At 44.0% G+C, this 21,753-nt stretch overlaps 1 protein-coding gene across 1 annotated transcript in view; it reads right to left on the bottom strand.

Annotated features, from left to right (window-relative positions):
- Positions 1-9,797: 9,797 nt before the first annotated feature.
- MPPED1 (metallophosphoesterase domain containing 1) overlaps positions 9,798-21,753 on the bottom strand; it is a 49,004-nt gene continuing 37,048 nt past the window's right edge. The window contains exons 4-6 of the mRNA XM_009279049.1: positions 19,159-19,274; positions 14,359-14,472; positions 9,798-10,769 (exon numbers count right to left, since the gene is read on the bottom strand). Coding sequence (XP_009277324.1) covers positions 10,651-10,769; positions 14,359-14,472; positions 19,159-19,274 — 349 coding nt within the window. The 3' untranslated portion in view covers positions 9,798-10,650. The remainder of the gene's footprint in view (positions 10,770-14,358; positions 14,473-19,158; positions 19,275-21,753) is intronic.

Raw genomic sequence — 21,753 nt, 5'->3', positions numbered from 1 at the left:
CCTTAACTTATACCTCCTAGTTAAGCAGCATTTTCACTGACAGGTCCTTGAATCTTCTGATTTCCTTCATTTTCCTCCAAGAGGATACCTCAGACATCCTTCTCCCTCAGCTCCTTTTGGAGTGTAATTTTTACTAGGCTGGATCATGAATCTGTGCAGTGGTGTCTTCTGATTTCATGAAGTGTCGTCCTTTGTGCTGTGACTCTTTGTGCCAGTTCATCACTCTGTTGCCAGCCTGTCCCTCAGAGAATATTTGTTCCTCCTCTTCTCCGTGCAATGGGAGTCGATCTGCCTCCCTGATTTTGTCTTTTTCTGCTTCTTTCTGGTATTCAGTGAGGGGATGCTCTCTGCATTTCATTGCCCCAGTACACAAAATTTCTTAGTCTTGTCTCATGGAAATAGCAGAGGCTGTGCACTGTATTTACTTATCAAAGGCAATCATCAATTGAACAACTTCTCACGTAAAATCCTTCCCCAAAGAACTTTTTGCTTGCTATAGCTCAAGTTCCTGCATTTGATATCTCATATGAGAGACAAAACCTGAACCAAACTGCCACGGTTTGCAAATAACTACATAGTCCAGCACACCGAGTGCCTGACTCTCCTACAGGGATAAAACTGTGGTGGCACAGGAGTTAGGGTAAGGGCACTTACCTGTGCCCCGCTGAGGAGTTGTTCTGCTTTGAAGATGTATTCCCTTGAAAAGCTGAAATGTCCCTTGGAAAACAGTCACAAAAATAAAGTGCAAGTGGGTTGTAAATTCAGCCATAATGAGCACAGTCTTTCATTAAAACATGATCAGAGTATTTCCTCTGGAAAGGAGGCTGCTCTCATGTGGCCAGGTGAAGTGAAGGTGCAGCACAGCGGGTGTCTCTCTCGACTACTCCAGCTCAGCTAGAAAAGGGCACAGTGCAGAGATAAATGTGGCTACTCTTGAAAACACCCCGAAAAATTGCATAAGCCTTAGGGTGCGGTCATATTAAGATGCTCTTGGCTCAAACTTATTTAGATGCTCATTTTGCTGAGATCAGTGCTCATACTTCTGCTGACTTCAATAGGAGCAAGACATTTTCCAGCACACATTTCTTCAGAGTACGTTTTCCTTCTGCTCTCCCAAAACAACCGAAGCAAACCAAGTGGTTGCACTGAAGACATCAGAGCAGAAGAAAGAAAAACAGCAGGCTCGAGGGTTTTGCTGTGGCTCCCCACCTACATTAAGTTTTGCAGCGGCTGGGACAGCCAGATGGACGTGCCGGCTGCCTGGAGGCCAGGTGCCAGCTCTGAGCCAGCCACCGCGCAGGATGTCACCACACAGGACGTCACTGCATAGCCACGCAGGCTGGGGGCACTGGGGACAGGGAGCAGTGCAGGTGGCTCCCCTTGGGAGCGCAGGACACAAACTTTCCCTTCTACAGGGAGGAGCATTTTTCGCCATGAGCGTGATCAAACACCGGCGCAGAAGCCTGGAGGGTGATGAGCTCTCTGTCTTTGGAGATACTCAAAACTCAGCCAGAGGAGCCCTCAGCAGCCTGCCCAGCTGGACAAGCTTTGAGCAGGAGGTTGGGCCAGGTACCGCCAGAGGTGCTCCAACCTGAGAGACTTGGAAACCAGACTTGGGTCATTTTGCTCCTCACAGAGTAAGCTGGTTTCCAGATTCAATGGACCTTGGGCTTCTGACAGAGATTCACAGGCTGTGCTAGGCTGCACAGATTCAGCTCAGCTTTGCACTCCCACTGGTATCAACACCCTCTTCTTATGGGAACAGCTTTACAGTCCTCCAGCCATGTGCACAGGAAAGGAAAAGTCGCTGTGAAGCCACCGAGGAGACAAGAGAAGTAACTGCCTTTTACATCTATGAGGAACTTTTAAAGAATAAAACCAGTCTTTTTTTAATTAAAAAATAAAACCCCCATATACCACCTTCCTATTTCAACTCTACATGTGGGCTGTGATTTCCTGATGATTTTTAGACCAACACCACAATTGCCAGACACAACCGCTGTTAATAACGCCAGTGCAGAGACTACCGAGACAACACTTTTCTTTAAAGGACATTCTCCTTTTTCTCTCAGAAACAGAAATGAAGCCAAAAGGGAGCATGAAACGTCACTGTCACTTCTGAGAGCCCCATTCAAGTAATTTGCTTTCATTCATTTTGTTGCTTTCCATCTCCTGGCTTTGAGTTCCTTTTGTTGTTTCTAACAGATAATACCAGCTTTAAAGTTTGGAGGAACCATTCCTCTTCTGCCACTGTTGTCCTTTTTTCTTTTATTCCTTTAGCAAATGTTGATTCCCTCCCCCCCCCCCAAGTTAAAAGGAGCTGCTTTAACAAAGCATGCCCAGGACCCAGGAGAGCCAGGCATCTCACACTGCGGCGTCCTGAGCTTGCGGAGGGGTGGAAGGACCCTTTCCTGACCAGCAAAGTCAGCTGCACCCTTTGCCCCTCTGCTCTACCCAACCTGGGAGGCTCGGCAGAGAAGGTCCTACACTTTAGCTTAAAATCTGTGCACAAAATGTTCCTTTATTTTAAGGGACGAAATGTGCTCGGTAGCAGGTGAATTAAAAGCAATTAGGAAATCCTCTACTTTTAACTTAGAAAAGAGCACGGTATTTCCAAGTTTACCATAGCGTTAGTGAGTGCTCACTGGTTACAGCTGTCATGCAACCAGCTCAGCCAGCGTCGACTCTAGTGCAACACACTGACACAGAGCTAAAGGCAATTGATGAAGTGTCTTCATCATAGTTTGTTGAGTGCCTTGTCTATATTTTCATGATTTATTACTTCCCTGACTTTCTTAGGTGTTGGGAGGAACAATGAATCAATCCAAGCATTTTCAGAGCAGGGACTGCTAATTGCATGAGCTCTGTTTACCGCTCAAGAGCTCCAGTTTTGACAAGTCTCTTGACCACATGTTAATACGTATGATTAATTATTGTTATGGGCATCCGCAGAAACGAACCCGATGATAGGTAACACTTCAGAGCTATTACTTCTTTCTGAACAAGCAATAAACATAATTATGAACACACTGTGTTACAAGCATAACAGGTGGGGAAAGAAGGTGTTTTTGAAGGTGTGTGGGTAAACCATCGCTCCCCAGCAATGTGTACCCAGAGGGCACCAGCTGAAACGATGGGGCGGCAGGTTTGAAGCAGTTACTTCTCTTGACTCCTTGGTGGCTTCCCAGCGGCTTTTCCTTTCCTGTGTACCTGGCTACAGAGGACTGCAAACGAGGGCAGAGATGCTGCATCACCTGGCGCATGAACGAGGAGTGGAAATCCCAGTCAGAGCACCGCGGGCATGCCACAAGGTTATCGCGGTGCCAAACGTTTGCACCGTTTCACAAACAGATGGGACAAACTCCGATGCTGGGAGGCTGGGGGACCCTGCTGGGCACTTGTCTCTGGGGGCTTGCCCTGTTCTGCCGTGCTTCGCCTTGGCCGCCCTGGCGATGAGCTGCCTTTGCTCTGGCTGGTGTTGGCATTGTTCCCTCCGGAGCAGGGCTCTTCCCTCCCCGCAGAGGGACCCTCCCCCATGTACAGGTACCCGCTCACCCAGAGAGGCTCGGGGTGATGCTGGGAGATGTCCCCAGGCTCACCCCAAGCAGAAGGACCTACCCCCTTGTCCTACACCACTCTCAGCTTGTTGCAGGTCTTTGGAGCTGGTGCTGCTGGGGAAGGCGGTGGGGTTTGTCTGTGGGCTCAAAAGCAAGACCAGGATGGGTTAAGGCTCGCACATCATCCCTGGGGAGACCATAGAGGTATCCAGCGTGGGGGTGCAATGGCAAGAAGCTGCTCAGGAAGCCCCACTATGAGTGGCATGAAGTGGCAGGGACCAACAGGACCGACCATGGGAAGCAGAGGAGTCGGTGACAAAAGAAAGATAATCGTCAGCCAACACGCATCCATGTGAAGCAGCTCTCTGTTCATTTTAAAATATGAGGTAACAGATGCAATCAGAATGGCTGTGCCGTGCAACAGCCTTATAAAACAGTAGAAGAAATATAAATACGGGTTTAATTGCCCACTCCACTTAAACTGCTTTATCCTGCGTAACTTCAATATTTCTAGAAAATTTGGCCCGGGCCATTATGGCGGGAGGTAAACTTTGCAGGAGGCTATGAAATGTCCCACTGCAGCAGCAGCAGCCTGCCAAGGCAGGTTATTACACCATGCAGATCAGAGTATTTCTGTCTGCACAAAGCCCTCCATCAGCACGTTGGAGGCAAGGCGTAGCGCCATGCAGCTGGGAACCCAACCATTGCTTCTTCACGTCCCTTGTGTCTCGGTGGAGGGGCAGCACCACCAGTCTGAAATGGAAATCCAAAATGACAGGGGCAAGCCTCTCTCCAAAATCCACAGCACATGACACCAGGGCCGCCTGGCTCTGCACCATGCAGAGGTGCGGACGGAGTCACCTACCCCACGCCATCGGCTTCAGCCCCATGCACCCACAGGCAGGGTCCCCACGGGGATGCACGCTGCGGCATCCCCAGCCGTTCCCCCACAAACAAGGGGGCACTTGTTGGGGGAGGGCACCCCAGGACCTTCTGTGACCCCTTCCCACCGCTCCAGTGGCCTCTGTGAAACGGTTTGTACCACCAGCCTCAACAGCTTCTAATATTCCCGATTTGCACTCGTCAGGGAGCGGGGCCAGCCCCAGCATCCAGCCCGGACCGCAGCCTGGCTCAAATTGCAGCATGGAAGGGGTAGTTGGGGCTGGGCTGGTGGGAGGATGCTTCAATCTTCAGTGTCACCTTTGACTCTCCCCCGCCTTTCCTGGGTATTGGGTAGCTCAGCTAGTGGGGCAGAGCATTTTCGTTACCCTGATTCTGCAGTTTAAAGCTACCATAACCCATTGCAGCATGTTTATAGTATCCAGCATTTTCCCATCTGGCCCTCCCCAAGCTGCTCATCCCATCCAGAAAGCAGAAAGCATTAAAAGAAAAATGTAATGAGAGTAAACAAAATGGCAAACCTGTCTGGGTGGTTGTTTCCTACGGCTGTCCCCCCTCCCCTGAGGCTCGCTGTGAGCCGGCAGCACAACCTCACCATGCAGTGGTGCTCCCCGGGCAAAACCAGAGGGAAGAAACAGCTGCGCTACCGGGTTCGCTCTAAGCGAGTGAATAGCATCTTCACCAGTGGTGGGAAGCGATCTGTCCACTAACCGGGCCCAGATTGCACTGAATTGGAGCAAACAGCACAAGTGCGAGGGCATGCTGTGCACTGGCCCAGTGGCAGATAGCGAGGTCAATTACTCGGCTCGGTTTTAGCTCATCATGCTCTAGAGGGGGAATACACTTCACTGGGCAGGGGGGAAAACAAAGCCGACCAGTTTGTGGAAGAGAAAAGCCTGTTCCTTTAATCTATTTGAAAGCTTTTGGTACATCAAAGTCCTGGCAAGAAGAGATATCTCTGATATAATTGGTGTGGACACTTGCAAAGGTTTTGATAAAGACCTTTGTGAAAGAGCTATTCTGGAGAGGCAAAGAAGGGTCAGGGGTTAGGCACTAGCCAAGAAACAAAAACCCCAAAAGCAGGATGAGGATTGGGCAAACGTCACACGGCTCCGTACCCCACCCAGCAGCACCCCCAGCCCCGGGGCTGCTCACCACACACGGCAGACGAGGTGCCCGCGACAGCAAAGCGCCACTGGGGGTGATGAGGATTGCCAAGGGCACCACCAAAGCCAGGGGAACAGGCCAGAGCGGGGGAAAAGGATCCCCCCATGGACACAGCCTGGGCCGGGCTCCCTGGGAGGAAGGGGATGATGCTTGTGACAACCAGGGAAGTCCAGATCAGCTGTCACCTCTCGAAAAGAAAACCCAGCTAGAGCCATGGGCAGCTCAGCACAGTCCTCCACTGGGTGTTGGAAATACATATTATTACCCCCAAAATCCTAAACAAACGAAGAACAGAATTGGATAAGGATCAGGAAAGTCGGGAACTGCGTCCAAATGCTCAGATAGGAAGGGAGAGGAGGTCCTCTTTGCTGCCTCTCACCAACTCCCAAAGGACACATCAAAAAGAGAGGAGGGGAGCGTTTCTGAGATGGGAAAGTAAGAGGGTTAGAAATAGAGTCTAGCTAGAATTGAAATTATTTTAATTTCTAGATGAAGTGAGTAAAAAGCAACATAATGGCAGTATACAAAATAATGAATGGCACAAAGAAGGTACATATAAGTACTCCTATTTACACTTTTTACAGAAAAAGAGAACAAAGGGACAGTCAACAAATCCAAACGACAGCACATGTACAAGGATAAGTGAAATACTGTTGTTCTAATGCACTGTGCACAATCACCGGGGGAGCTCACTGTTCCAAAATATTGCTAAAATTGCAGATGCAGAGAGACTTTCAAGAAAGGGACAGGAATGTACCTGAAAGAAAAGAACATTTGCAGTTATATTTGCTATATGTGAGTTACATTAGCAGTGAGCAATAATATGGGGTTTTAAGAGAGAAATTCTCATACAAATAAGAATAAATGAGAGGGGGCAAAGATCCCCATAGGCAGATTAGTCCAAAAATTGCCTTCTAAGGAATGTCTTGTTCCTCCTTCCTCTGAAGCATTTATTGGCTATTGGCAGCAATCAGCAACTGTAGAAGACGAACTACTTCTCCTGATGCCTGCTGGCTCCCTCCTGCAGCAAGGCCAGAGCACCTTCCCATCCGCTCTGTCCCCATGCATCGCCCAGAGACGGGGACTTTCACCTTCCCTCCCTCGCAGCCACCTCGCCGGTGGAGCAGCCGGCAGGGCCAGCCTGGCGTGCTGCTGCCACCAGCCTCGCTCCATGCAGCGACTTCCTTGAAGACCGTCGTAGTTTTGGGGTCCCTGGCTTCAGGGGCTACCAAATAGCATCATCTGAAAGCCTAAACCCAGTTCCCCAGGCTGGGGTGCAGCTGCGGTGGGTGGGGGCTGCCTGGGAAAAGGCAGCTGCTCAGGCGGGTGCCGAGTCCCAGCTTGCTCGTTCCTTGTAGCCAAGGAACATTTCACATCCTCAGCCATATGTGACTGAGAGAGGTAAAAATAATCTTGTCTTTTTTTTCATTGACATGCAGTGATAACTCCCCTATTCGTCATCGAAATGAACTGAAATTAATCTCGATAACAATTCTGCCTGGTGATGGGACTGCACGTATTAGTGATACACATCAGCACACCTTCGGGAGTGATGGTACCTAGATAGGTATCAGTGAAGGCCAGCAGTGGGGAGGTGGGGCGGGAAATGACTTGGGTGAGCATCCCTGAATTTAAATAGAGCCGACAATTGCAAAACTGCGTTTGTGGAAACCTTCCTTTTCATGGCCTTGCCAATCTGAGGTAGATCAGATTCGAGGCAAGAAGCCCAGGCCTTGACTGTGCCCACAAAGTTTAAATAAAAATAATAGCCACCTCGCCTTAATCTCCCCCTCTGTGAGGTTGCGTCCTTACACTCAACCCAGAGCACGAATCATTCTTCCCCCGACTGCCGCCTGTTCCCAAAGGACGGCATCCCGGTTCCCAACTGCTTCACAGCTCCGTTGCAGCACTCCCTCACCTTAGCTTTTCCCGGCGTCACAGGCACATCTGGCACATTCCCCCCACCAAAACACATCAGTTAGAGGTAGCGGGTGCCGTTTTCCCCTCTCTCTGCAACCCCAACTTCCAACTTGCTACCTTCTGCAGGAGATGTGGCGGCCTGAAGCTGGCAGACGGAGCAGGGCACCTTCTGCCCATCGCCCCCAGCCCCTCCGCCAGCTGCCCCCGCAGCTGATCCGCAGCCCGTTGTGGTGACAACTTTAATGTCCCACAGGCTGGCTCCTACACCTGGAGAAGATAGGCAGCCTTTCCCACATGGAGCTGAATGCATGAGGTGGATATAAAGAGGCCTTATTTTTTGTTGGTTTTTTTTTTTAAGACTTTATTTGTCTAACATGCTTGACCAAAAATTACAACAACAATCAAGTTATGCCAAAATGATTAAATAACCTTTAAGCTTTCATACCTCAAGTACTTTAAATGATATTTTGAAGTAACAGCTGCTTTTGTATCCTTTCCACATAAAAATACACAGTATTTTGAAGATACCTTAGGAAAAATTATTTTTAAGAGAATAGTTTATGGTCAACATCATAGAAATTTTGTCGAGGCTAATAAAAGGATCTCTTCCCCCCACTTTAACATTTTAGTCTCTTAAGTGCCGTGAGCGAATGTAAACATTTCAGACTTCTTTAACATACAGCCAATTTCCTGCCACGTTTGTTTCAAACCGCTTGATTTGTGACTAGCTAAGACGCTTTTATTCTAACTACACGCTATTGCTCATCTTCCCAATGATGGTGGGAGTTCATATTCAACTGTGAATTTCAGTCCTTGCTGATTTAGGAGCTGATCCTGCCATTTCTACACCCATAGTTTTGACAAAAGTGGCCCCATCTGAATGCACATATTCAACTGTGAATTTCAGTCCTTGCTGATTTAGGAGCTGATCCTGCCATTTCTACACCCATAGTTTTGACAAAAGTGGCCCCCATCACGGCAGACTGCTCATGCGCTTGTGGGCTGTTCACCCAAAAACCAGTTGCAGGCGCCACCGATCGTTTTGGGTTTCGTTTCAGGAAAAAGCAGCAAATTAGTTCAGACCCCAAGTCACCCAACAGCTTACAAGAAGTAACAGACCCGTGACTTGTCATGTTTTCTGGTAGTCTGCTGGTTTCTGGTGGGTCCACAGCGCGTTAGTTACTGGACTCGAATGTCACTGCTCTGAGCAGCAGTTGGAAGAGCCGCTGCCCGTGGGAAGCCAGCGAAATGCAACGTTTCTGCCTACCTCGCTTAGAGTTGAGGCTGACATAGCCTGGTTTTGCAACACAGGTATTTTAAATTGTGTATGCATATAACGTACGTGCAGCTGCTACGTGAAGCTCACATTTACATCCATGTATCAGGCAAAAAGTAACATACACAATTAACCAATGTGTGTGTGCAGAAGCGGGCTATGCGCAGACCTGCAAACAACCCTGTATTGGTAGAGCGAGGATCTGCTCAATGCGTGGGAACGAGATTAACGGCTAGATGCCGTCGGCCCCAAATTCAGGATGTCCACGTTCAGAATACTGCAGTTAAATTATCTCCATCAAGGCAAAAAGGATCCTCTTTGAGCATGGAGGAGTTTGTTAGTTCAAGGCAGAAACCCATTTCTTGTAGGGCACGTTTGAAGTACTTTTTTTTTTTTTTTGTGGGTTTGTAATCAGTTCTCAAGCTTCCGCCTAGGATGGGACAGAAATCCCAGCAGCTTCAACACCTCTGTTAACCTGCAGGACAGCTGCATGGGCAGTACTAGCGCTGGCCATCCCAACCAGCTCCTGACACGTCCCCTGCTTTGCCTGGCGTCACACGCAGCATGACGGATGGATTACAACTCGGTTGATGATTTTTGTCTTGGGCCTCTCTCAGCAGTGTCCATGAGCGGGCAAACAGCAATGACAGGTTTTGTGAGGCGACCCTGCTCTGTGCCCATTGGCGTGTGCTCGTCACTCATCGCACTTAACGCTACTACATAGCTACCCAAAAGTGAATGCCCAAACTCTACCTTGAGGTCACCCCTTCCCCTTGACATCCATAGCGTTCCCCAAGGACAAAAGGATCACAATGACATTTAATCACTTCTGACTGGGGCCAAATTCAAACCAGGATTCTCATCATTGGCTGCATGTCCCATTAACAGGTTTTAAACAAATAGTCCCAGTGGGTTTTACTTAAAATACCACTACTGAACGTTGGGTGGGTTTTCTGTGGGTTTTTTTTTTTTGCTTTTTACATACAATCACATATCGCCTTACCATATGAAAACACAGTTATATTTTTTTTCTTCTTTTTTTTTTTTTAAGGGAAAGGTCATCCTTTTTTTCGCAGGCGAGTCCAGGTTACAAATTCCTGAGTTTATACTGCACTTAACAAAGTCTCCCTTCTTGAATGTTGAGCTGTTTACAGCATGCTGGCAATATGCACCATTTCCCTTACCATCTGTAATGCCAGATGTAGTAAAACTTCATTTCAGTACAGTGAATTAGGGCCTCTATTGCCTTGGTTTTGAATAGATGCAAAGACTTAGACCTGGAGGACTTGAAGTAATAGCTTTCCTCCTGTGACTGGTCACTCGTGCACCATCCCTTTTATATTTGCCATGTTAATTAAGGGAAAACATCTTTACCATCATTTTTCTTTTACCAAGAGCTCACTGGGAAACATCTGAAATGAGGAAATCCTAGTCTAAACACTTAAGTTTAAACTGCAAACTTTCTTAAAGAAACACTCCTTTGAAAGACATTGTTCTTTTAATAAGTCCAATATAATGTACGGTATATACAAAAGTCCCTACTTGAGAGAGAGATATATGTATATGTGTATATATATATGTGGAATGCATTCACTTTTCTGTGTTCACAAATATTTTAATGGTGAAATGTTAAAGTCTTTAATCTGTTTCTGGCACCAAAATGTCTTTGTTCCTCATCCACTTTTGTCACTCAAAACTTATCTGTGAAGAGCTAGCAGGGAAAAAAGAAGAAGGTTTTTGCTTTTTTGTTGAATGGTTCCCTATTGGGATTCTCAGCCAGCAATATAAAGTTGCTAATGTGTTGGGCACAACTTTAAATCCTCATTATAATCATGTGTTCCTTGGAGTAGGTAAGTCAATAACTATAGGTGGATTAAGTGGCTGGTAATTCACAGTGCACACAGATGCATTCACATAGGTAGTAGTTCCATCAGCCATGACACCATAACCTACAAAGAAAGAAAAACTCTGGTTACTCTCATTATTCATTATAATCTTTTTTTAATTATTCACCTTTATCACACAACGGTTAAGTGCCACATTTATTACTCAGAAGGAGTTTAAAGCAAAACATAAAGATCTCCTGAATTAATACCATCTTTGTCCTACAGCAGAACTTTTTGCCGTCTTCTAAATTGTGTAAGAGAAGTAAAATGGACCCTCACTAGCTAGTGGCTATGATCTCTGGCAGCCAGCTAGCCAATCCTCCTTAGACAAACAAATACTTTTCGCTGCAAAGCTTTTTCCTTAAAACCTTCTCAGTTTTGAAAAGGATGAGAAGATAGAGCTTAGGCAATTACAGCATTGAAAAAACCATACTTCTGCTCATTTAGGTTTGCAGTCATCAGTGCAGCAAACTTTGGACAATTTTCATCTTTCCACCTTTTTTTCTGTCCTGTGTTGTACGTCTTTTAAGCAACCAATGAAGAAAAATCATTGCCTGACTAAGGGGAGTATGTGTGCATGTGCACCTGGGTGGGATGTGTCGAGCAGGAACCTCTTCTTCCCGTGTGTTTGAACTTGTTGACCAATTTCAACCAAATTTGATGGAAAGACACTAAAATGCCTGCCCAGGCAGAGAAAAAAAAGGCTTTATTAATGCGTTCTCTGACAGACAAGGTGAATTCACACCCTAAGACACTGTAACATTTCCATGGGAGAAAACACCCTTCTATATGTCTCACCAGTGGCGAAAAACCTTTAACTACATCTCATGTCTGACTAGACACCCAAGCCAAACAATTCCAGAGCTAAATCTGCAGAAAATCAAACTTCCAGCTCTAATGCCTGTAGAAATACAGCGAAATGCTGTTTCAGAAAGTTAAGAAGCAGCCCTTTAACTGCCCTGGTGTTAGGAAAAGTAGACACACTCTCCAATGTCAAAAATCTCTTCATGAATGTCTAGGAAAAAATATAAGCTTGATTACACTGAAACGAAAAGCTTGATGGTGGTAACTTGGATTGAAATATTAAGATCAATATGAAGAAATGCATCACAATCAGAAATATATGATTTTGGGGAAATCAACTGATAGAAAGCATTTGTGCTAAGATTGAATCTCGCCATTAATGACGTTAATAGTGAAATGTATTCATTGCTACATACACCGAGTTCCGGATATTCAAACCCTAGGTACCTACAATCCTACAGTTCTTCTGAGTGCAATTTCATGTCTTATAGAAGCATTGTTAGTTGCAGAATTTACAAACAAAGAAACAGTAGCCAAATTCCTTTCTTTTTTGTTCCTTAGAATACCCTGAATAATGCAGGGCCTCCTGGACTCCCCATGGAAAAACCAGACTGTAATTAGGGACTAGGGAGGGAAGAAAACTCTGTCAGGTTCCTGTCACAGACATTTCTTTAAATCATTTGCTGTTTGCCACAGAACAATTGTTCTGTGTAAAACACAAACTGCACAGAGGACAGTCAGCATTGCTGCTGGGACTTTCTGTCTCCTCGGCTACATGTTTGGAGAGAACAGAATCAGCTTGCTAATACGTTCCTTTTGCTGGAAGATTCCTAATGCTACAGTTTTCACTCCTACCCTACTGCCAGCAGAGTTTCCTCAGCCACGACCTCAGCCAAGTACCGGCTGTAACGGGCAAACCAGGATTTTAGCCGGAGTCCCTGCCATGCTTCTTGTCACTTCCATGCATCGACCAGCACCAAGCCCATGCGTAGAGGTATTTTTTGGCAGAGACAGCAGTGCAGAGGGGGAAACATCTCTTCTAAGCATCTCTTCCTCCCGGATGTTCAGTAAATGACTGCTGCAGATGTAGCTATGCTCAGCGAGGGGAGGAACTCATCTGTTCAAATCATCCATTCTCTCTACAAAGAGCAGCTTCATTTGCACAGGCTGTCTGCAATGGGAATTCTCCTCTGCAGAGATTTAGCATCCCACTGCAAAACAGGCTATGCAGTTCCCCATTCGTTTTCTCTAAATTATGATAGTTAACAAGAAGAGTACCTTGTTTCTGTGTTCTGATACCTCCTGTGCCAACTGTACTAATTCACAAGATTTACCATTCTGTGGAGGTGCCTTTCTTTTCCCTTGGGAGCCAAAGTTGGGCTTGGTCTTAGCAGATGTGATTTTGTTTACCTGCCTGAAGCTTCATGGCTTGCTAAGTGTTTGCTTATATCCCCTGCAACCCACTTGGCTTACGATTTCTGAAAAGACAATGAGTTTGAGCTGTATTCACCAGCTCTCTTGTACTGAATCTCGAAGACTGCTATAATAGCAAAGGGTTAGGAAAAAATACTGCCTATGCATTGCTTGTTTACTCTGTGATGTAACAGCACCTTGGACATTAACTAGGCATTAACAGGTCAATGCAGATGCAACACATGAGGAGAGTGGACTTAATCCCCGAGCTGTAAAATAACAATCTGAATGTCTCCTCCATCAATTTTACACCAGCACACCTCTCACCAATGTCACTCCTAACCTAGCATGGTGAAAGCGCCCAGCAGCAAGTCAGAGTGGGATTTCTTGGGAAGGGTAATAGTTCTTCACAAAAACAGAAGTATCAAGAGTGCCAGCTACTCCAGTTTTTCCGTTTGTTCATTTCTACACTGGTGAGACCCACAGGTATCCTTCAAAGGCTCGAGCAGTCCCAGAAGCAGAAAACTGGCAGTTGTAGAGCACCTTTTCCTGCCAGTAAGTTAACATTGCCAAGAACTAAGCAGCTGATAATACATGCTTACATGCCAATGGTACACTTCTGCACAGCCGAGTGGTTTCTTTTGGTAGGGGCACTGCCTGAAGTCTTGCTGCTGTGATATGTGAGCAGGACAGACTTCTCTATAGCAGACAGCATCCACCTTTCCCTTTGCCTGAAGATGAACTCCTACTGTTGCTGACTTCAGTGGAGCATATTTGTCACCATTTACTGACTTACGTGAAGGGAACTAATTTTTTTCCAGTTAAAAATCAAATTGTCAAGAGAACCGCTTTGTTTTGCCTGGGTACAAAATGTTTCCCCTGCCAAAGCAAATAAATATGTGAATAAATATCTTGAACTTCAACACAAGTCAGTGGTGACATCCCTCTTGATTTTAACTTCATATACGCACTGATGGGGAGAGACAACCTTTATTGTACAATCTTGAGGATTAAGCCTTAGAAGCAACCCCCAAAGCATTCTTACCCATTTTACAAACACAGAAACTGAGACACAGAGAGCTTACATGAATTATCTTAAGTCACAGAGATTCAGCAGAGGAAAACACAATCCATCAATCCTAATATTTAGTCACTTTCTGTAACTACTGGACTCGTGTTCTTATTTTAAAATTCACAGTAATCCTGTGAAGGAGGCATCATCCTGTTTTATAGATGTAGAAACTGAAAGAGAAGCTGAAGTACAAATATTGAAATGTGGGTATCAGCCAATTTCATCTCTATCTATGCAGCTAAGTAAGTATCTGAATTCCAGAAGAGCTTCAGTTCAGACATTCAAGTTTGAAAATGCTAGTTAAACCAGACAACTTCTGTGTTTGTGGTTTTTAAATAAACATAGAAAGAAATGTGTTCTGACCTTCATGGATATGTCCAAAAACATGAAGCCTTGGCTGTATTCGTCTCTGGACTGTGTTCAGCAGCTCAACACATCCTACTCGTTGCATTTTCTTAGGAACCCAGTCTAGAAAACCTTTGGAAAAGAAAGGAAAGCTTTAAAAGAAGACAGGTTATCTGCAAAGCTGTACTGCTACACCGTATTTCTGAGATTCCATGTCTCGTGGCTTTTCATAAGCAGCCGTAGAAGAACTGACATGGAAAAAAGTGTTTGCCTTGATAAGTAGAAGAGGAAGGAAGGAAAAATACTTGAGGAAAACCGTAAAAGCTCACCCAAAGAGAAAGGACTATGATAACTCTTGCCAGTTGTTTTTCAAGCAAAAAAAATCACTGCAATTAAAGCATTTTTGCACTGCTGTTAATGGGAAAACTCAATGCTTTATCCATTCTTCTTCCTTTAAGAGAGTGAGGTGTAAAGAGCAGTATGTCCAAAGTGAGTCTCTAAAGAATCTAAACCAGTATTTAGCTGTTTAAATCTAGTCCTGGGATCTAGGTTTTAAAATTGAACACTTTAACTGATATAATGGAATCTGTGTTCCTAATAATAAAACTATATTGTTATCACATTTAATCTTACAGTAGTGGAACTCAGGTGAGGAACCCACAGCATGCCTAAAAACAACATCCTCAAGTAAAACTGGTTTAAGCGCTTCATAACACAGCAAGCCCCAGTAGCCTAAATCTATGGACCTCAGATAGGAAGAGAAACTCAGCCCTTCTGCAGTAGATGTTTTTAAGCGCTACATTTACTTGCACGAAGTTTGTATAAAAATGCATTTTTTATGAATACAGACAAAAATGTACACCAACTTGCTTGTATGTCTAAAAACATACTGCAGGGGGATGCTTACTGCCAACTGAAGTCTCATGTTTCCTTCAAAGTAGGAGTGTAAGAAGGATGTTGTTGTATTAGAGGGTGTGCAATAACCAATCTTGTTTTCCTTCTATTGTTCTGCCATTTTCATCAGGCTCAAATTTGGAAACCTAAAAGATACAATCATTCTGGTTTTCTTTAGTAGTTCTGGTACCTTCCCTGTGTGCCTGTCATAGCTTTGTACCTCTGACATAGATTGCTGCAATAGTGTGAATATAGTGTGCCTTTGAGAAAACAGTAGTCAGCCAGAGAGGTATAGAGTCTGGACCTAGTTTTCATACGTTTACTTTTGAGGTCCGCTCAAGCATGGCTAAATAGCAGCTAACCAACTGGCTTAAAAGACCAGAACTGTGGTATTCAAGCTCTTGGAAAAGCTCTCAGATTTGCTAGAGCTTCAGGGTAGGTTCACACATTGAGAAATACCTCTTTAGATGCCAGTGCTTGAAAACTGGGCTCAGTATACTGTGGGGGTTTATGAAAACGATAAGAATTTGCCCTTGTATCACGGTTAGTCAGAGAGCTAAGTCCAATGTTCAGAAATGAGTTGGGAATGTGGCATCCTAAGTGTCAAAAAGAGGAAGTTCTGATAATGGCCACAGACTCCTAATTCATTCAGATGCCTCTGAAGACGCTGCTTGGCTCCTGTCAGAGGGATGTACAAAGAGAAAGCCCCGCTGAATTACAGACAGGGTAGAGCAATGCTCAGTTCTGGTAACTGATTTTACCGGTCACTCTTGGATTCCAACACAGGTCAAAATTCACTGTAGGAAATAATAGGTATTTAAGATGTCAAAGTGCGGCCAGCCACTCCTCTGGAATCCAGTCATGCTTTTTTCAGAGCAAACGTGTTATAACCATAGGTTTTGCTACTTCAATGATTTGAAACAGTTAATTGTCAAAATGTCTGTGGTGAACATAAAGCCAAAAGTATTTCCACTCCAAAAACTTCACAAACAAAAATCCATAAAATTAACTTCTCCATTAAATTAAGCATTATTTATGTTGAACATGTTTTTGTTTACATGCATTATCACCCTTCTGAAGCTTTCCCATATGTTTGCAGCTTATTATGTACACCTGACTACACAAACTAAGAATAATTGATTACACCTAGCTAACAATTAGAGTTCATCTTAGGGGGTTTTTAATGTTTGGTTACTTGAAACAGGCTTCTGCAGCTGTCAGGAAAGTATAAATCTTTGTCATAGACAATCAAGCAGACAGCTACAAATGAAGACTTAAAGGTGAAATTAAATTAAAAACAATTAAAGAAAAGAACAGTGACCTTTTTCAAGAGAAATAAAAGAATCACAAATACAGATCTTCAGGAATCAGGGAAAAGACTTAAAAAGTTATACTGTACATAAAAGTAACAAAAATATGCTGATATAGAAATGAGCATTAGCATCGATCCCATAATCATGAATACTGTATTTCATAAGCTATGAAATGTATGTCATATCTTTATCAACAATAAACGGGTTACTAAGAAAATGGTCAATAATAGCTGTTTTAACCTTTGTTTTCTCATCCTGGTTTCATCCCAAAGCACTACGCTAAAACAAAACAAAAAAAATTACTCAGATTTTTGTTACGTGCCTCATTGACTTAGAAACACAAAGTCCATTAACTCTTAATGGTGCTTCTGCATCTAAATCATGCAGGCAATTTTAAATCTATCTAATAATGTAGTATTAATTAATTAAGGAGGATGCGCGCTCTTTTGAAGTGAGGGAATGAGAAAGCAGCACAGAAAGTGGATGATGGACAGAATTTAGGAAGCCATGCTGGAGAAAAAAGAGGAATTTGCAAGAGCACTGATTGCTATTTATGATCATTAGGAACAGCTCTAGTGATGCTGTCCAAGATCAGAATAACAGTAATCAGCTTTCTGGTTAAAATAATTGCCTGGGAGGGTCAAGGAGGATCCTGTCTCCCAAAATGTGTGTGGACAGAGCTACACAATAAGGAGGTTCGGTAAGTTAGGCAGAGTGCTCATTTCTTTTGAAGTGTCATATATTTGTTGCCATGGGTGTCAGGAAAACCAACAGCTGATGCCCTCAGGCAGAGGGTTCTATGCCTGAGACATCTATTAATGCATCAATAAGAAAAGACAAAGAAATGGGAACTTTTAAAAAAGAAAATCCTTGGAGGACGGTAGAAGCTTAAGAATTCAAAAAAAAGAGAACGAATGCTGAGACGTGGAGATGGGGGGAATTCATGTTACCCCATTACAGTCAGTGGAGATGGGCAGCTCTTCCTCAGAATTACTACAATTATTAAATTACTTTTCAATTATTAAATTTACTATTAAATTTATTACTAAAGCATATCTGTTGAGTGCCAGCTCTGCAGTGCTCTCTAGAGGTTCTCCTCCCTCTGCTGATCCCAGAGGCTGCCAGGAGAGGCCTGGTGGCTAAATTAGCAAGGTGGCTGAAGCTGGGTGGTGCAAACCCCTCTCTCCATCTTCCAACACTGGATTTCAAGTGCTAGATACAGAAATATTCTCTGGATCAGCTGAAGGTTGGATTTCTTTACAGCTGATCACCTGGTTTTAAAAATGGCTTTAAAAGTGCTGAAAAAGCTTCTGAAAAAGTTTTAAATATGACTTATAAATAAAACCGTATCAAAGACCCAGCATCATGCCTTGGATCCTAACAGCGATTATCCCCAGTACTAACCATTTGGAGCTGATATCTCAAGGTCTAAACAATTAATTTCTGCCATTCACTTTTATGATACAGGTCCATATTAAAATCAGTCTATGGCATGGCATGAGACTCCACTTAGGTGAAGTATCAGAACACACGCCCTTACTGTGAGAAACCATGCTCACAAAGAAGCCCTTTCCCCCAGGATTAGTGAGCAGTGGAATGCAAACATGTCTTTCTAAAGAAAACAACAAAACACAAACCCCTTAGATACTTTCTCCTCCAAGCTCTGAAAGAGGAGAAGAAAGGGTGGAAGACAAGAGGGTTTTAGCTTCAGGAAATTGGGGAATCTAAAGGTTTAAAGAAACCAACTGCCTTCATTTCACACAAAGCACTCCTCTGCAGTAAGACTCAGCAGACCACTTAAGTACATGCTTCATTTTCGTGTCCATTTATTAAATTAGTGAGAGTTAAACACATAGTTGCATTAAATATAGCCTCCTATATGTTAAATACATCGAAAATCATCTTAAAAGCCTTAAGCCTTTACTGAATCTGGACAAGCTTCTGTGATTATAGTACTTCTGTAACACAGATAATTTCACTACTATCTAGGAATACAAGAAATCTCTCCTGGATTTTCTATCACCTATATTAATATTTGTAAAACACAAATGCAAAACTATTTCTTGTTGGTCTGTCAGTGTTGCCAGATTGTATTAAAGATAGGCAATTCACCCACGCTGTCCAAAGAACAGGCAAACAAATGGCAGCATTTGGGTTTGTGAGGCAGAATATGCACCAAGTCAGCATGATGAGGAAAAATACAGACTCTGGGTACTTGTTGGTGGGGGAATGCTACTGCAAGTGAGGGGGAAAGACAGTGAAATCCCAGTCCTGCATTTCTCTTCAAGCAGGCTCCATACTTTAAATCTACTAATTTCACCAGTGGCAGAGCGGACAGATGCATAGGAAAACTAGACCTTGCTTATTTATAAAGCTCATTAAGGCTTTATGTGTTAAGGCTTTGTTTTTTAAGCCATTATTTAATTCCCTACCATTGAGCATAGGCAATCATGAAACATAAACCTGAGCTGAAGTCCTGGTGCTGCTGCAATCAGTACGGATGTTACTTTTGACTTCTGTAAGTCAGGATTGCACTATTTGTCTAAGGAGAGCCATCAGTTACTGTATAATCATCTGAAATACACAGCTAAGAGCACTAGTATTTTCTTACCGAGAGGTGGTCCATGTGTTATAAGAATATCTATTCCATCTGGAATAAGGTTCCATTTCTCTAATAGTGCTTGGCCTCGTGGAAGATTAAAGCCCCAGCCATAAAACCAAGGTTGCCTGCCAAGAGAGGAGGAGAATGTCTTCAGTGCTACTTCCATGTACTGGTTATCTAATTAAAATACGGAGATTGACTCTCTGCTAGCATGGAATTTGGAGACACAAATAGCATTCATTTTCTTCTTTGTGTGCACAGTAAAACCCTCTTTCCATACAACCAGTATTATTTAACTTGTGTGGCAAATCAGTGCAGTCCTTACCACTTTCAGTAGGCACCATACAGTAAAATATTCACAGTATTCCTCTAACTAGGTAAAAGTAACTCTTACAAGACCTGGATACCAAGATCTCCGTGTGTGGATTAGCATGCTGGACTCTCACAACTTCTAGAAGAACACGTGTCTCGGATACCTAGGTGTGGATATATGTTTCACATTGGCTCCCGTCACGTTTGGCCCTTAGCCTATGATCAGCTGGGCAAGGAGAGACCCTGGCACAATGACAGGTCCCACTCCAAAGTTGGAGACATCATCTACGCTGTTTTGTTTCCCTAATTGGAAGCATCCCATCAGAACAAGAATACTGCTTCTTTTCTTACATATAATTTTCTTCTGTCCTCTGGTGTGCTGACTTGCTTTTAAAGTAAGACTTTCCATATTCAGGATTTCTTATCAGATGGGCATTTACATTTTATAAAACATATTTATGGAGCAGCTCATCATGGAGCAGTGGGACTGTAACACTGCCAGTCAGAACACAATTTATCCATATCTTGCTATCCCATTGATTAAAAGACTATATTTCAAAGCAATTATATCACAGTGGTAAATTATGTCTTGCTGACTATGCTCTAATTCTAGGTCATAAAATTGAGGGGTTTTAGGTTGGAAATTTTTTATCATTTTTTGACTGACATGTTCTGGCCATATCTGTATTTGGAGAACAACAAATAGGCTGCTGTAATTTAGTAAGGTTTATGATAATTGCAGCCTTAGTTTTTATAAATACATACACATCAACCAGAGTTCCCTTTGAGATGTTACTTTGTTGAGGAAAGCTTTACACTCCCTCACCGCATCAAAGGACAGAAAGAGTTCTTTCAAACAAATTCTCTGAACCCCACTTTACATCATGTATGGCAAAGACAAAAGAAAATGCCCATAAAGCTATTCTTCATCCTCTTCCATTGCTGATGCTTGACTAACATTTCAAATATTAGCACGTCTGCAATATTCATGATGATGTATTTCCCACTTTTCCTTTCGGAATGCTGTAAAGCACTTGTCTATTGAAAACAGCTTAAGAAATAGAGCTTGCTAAAAAATAAAGGGATGTGGCTTACCCGAGGGAAGAAAAGAAAATTCTGCTACAAGGAAAGGAAGAAGGGGGCTTTGCAGAATGTTTCCTGCCTTTCTTCCACAGATAAAAAAAGCCTCAACTTTTCTAGACAGATGACTGAAGGGCTTTCTGTGTCCACTGCTAAGAGCTCATCTCCTAGCTCTTCATCATACAGCGCCCTGGATAACCAGGGTCTGGATAAACAGGGATCCCGGGGACAAAAAAAAAAAAAAAAAAAGGTGAAACTTTGTACATCTGCCACTGGGGCCAGAAATACATCCCACCCTCCAGAAGCTATGATGAGGGAGGTGAAGAAGGTGCGTGAAGAAGAGCTGCTAATAGCAGTAGCAATGAAGCGGAAACCTTGTTCTGAGTCAGGTTGCTCAGACCAGGGCGGCTGGCTGAGAAAAAGACATATCCCTATACGAGGGATAGGAAATCACACTTTTCTGGTTACCTGTTCATCTCCTAGCAGCCTTTCCTCATAGGAAGAACAGCACCTGGCTCACAGGTACATGACTTCTCACCCTCCTACTGCTGGGGTGGTAACTCATGGTCTAGTTACTGGCTTATTTTGCGGTAAGCTACCAGCGATGTTCCTGTATAACACTGTCACGCAGAACCAAACCACAGCCTGTGGAGTTTGATCAGCCTGTCTTTATGTTCAGCTCACCATCGACAGAACGGGAGTATTTTTATCTCGCAGGAATGCCCTGAAAATAAATAAACTGAAGTCTGCAAGGTGCTCAGATATTACAGAAGTGGGAGGCTTTGTAAAAATATACAGAGGTTAGGCTTTTTCTAAACTCTCCATCCGTCCCTGCCTTGGGATTGCGTTCCACACCTTACATGCCAAGTATCTTTCTTCACCAAGATGAAAATATTCAACTGTTTGGCAAATTGTCTCTAGGCCCAGAGCAAGTTTTCCAGGAGCAAAATCTCACCGACAGAAAGTATTTGCAAGGGCAAACAGGCGGCAAACAAAGTGTAGGCATAGTAAAACATGCTTTTAAAGCCACTCACAGATTCAATGAATACAGGCCCCTGCTGCCACCCGTCACTCGCCCCAGTGCTGCTGGGCATGGACAGGACCATCCCCATGTCCCTGGTGGGAAGCGAGGCGAGGCACCATCCTGCACCCCGCTGGTGTGCCAGACGCGGCAGAATGGGCCATGGCCACTCCACACCCCGAGAAAGAAAC

Source organism: Aptenodytes forsteri, unplaced genomic scaffold (assembly GCF_000699145.1).
Source record: "Aptenodytes forsteri isolate BGI_AS27 unplaced genomic scaffold, ASM69914v1 Scaffold241, whole genome shotgun sequence".
Taxonomy (NCBI): Eukaryota; Metazoa; Chordata; class Aves; order Sphenisciformes; family Spheniscidae; genus Aptenodytes; species Aptenodytes forsteri.
The sequence above is the reverse complement of the archived record's forward strand: the minus strand, read 5'-3'. Positions and strand labels throughout refer to the sequence as shown.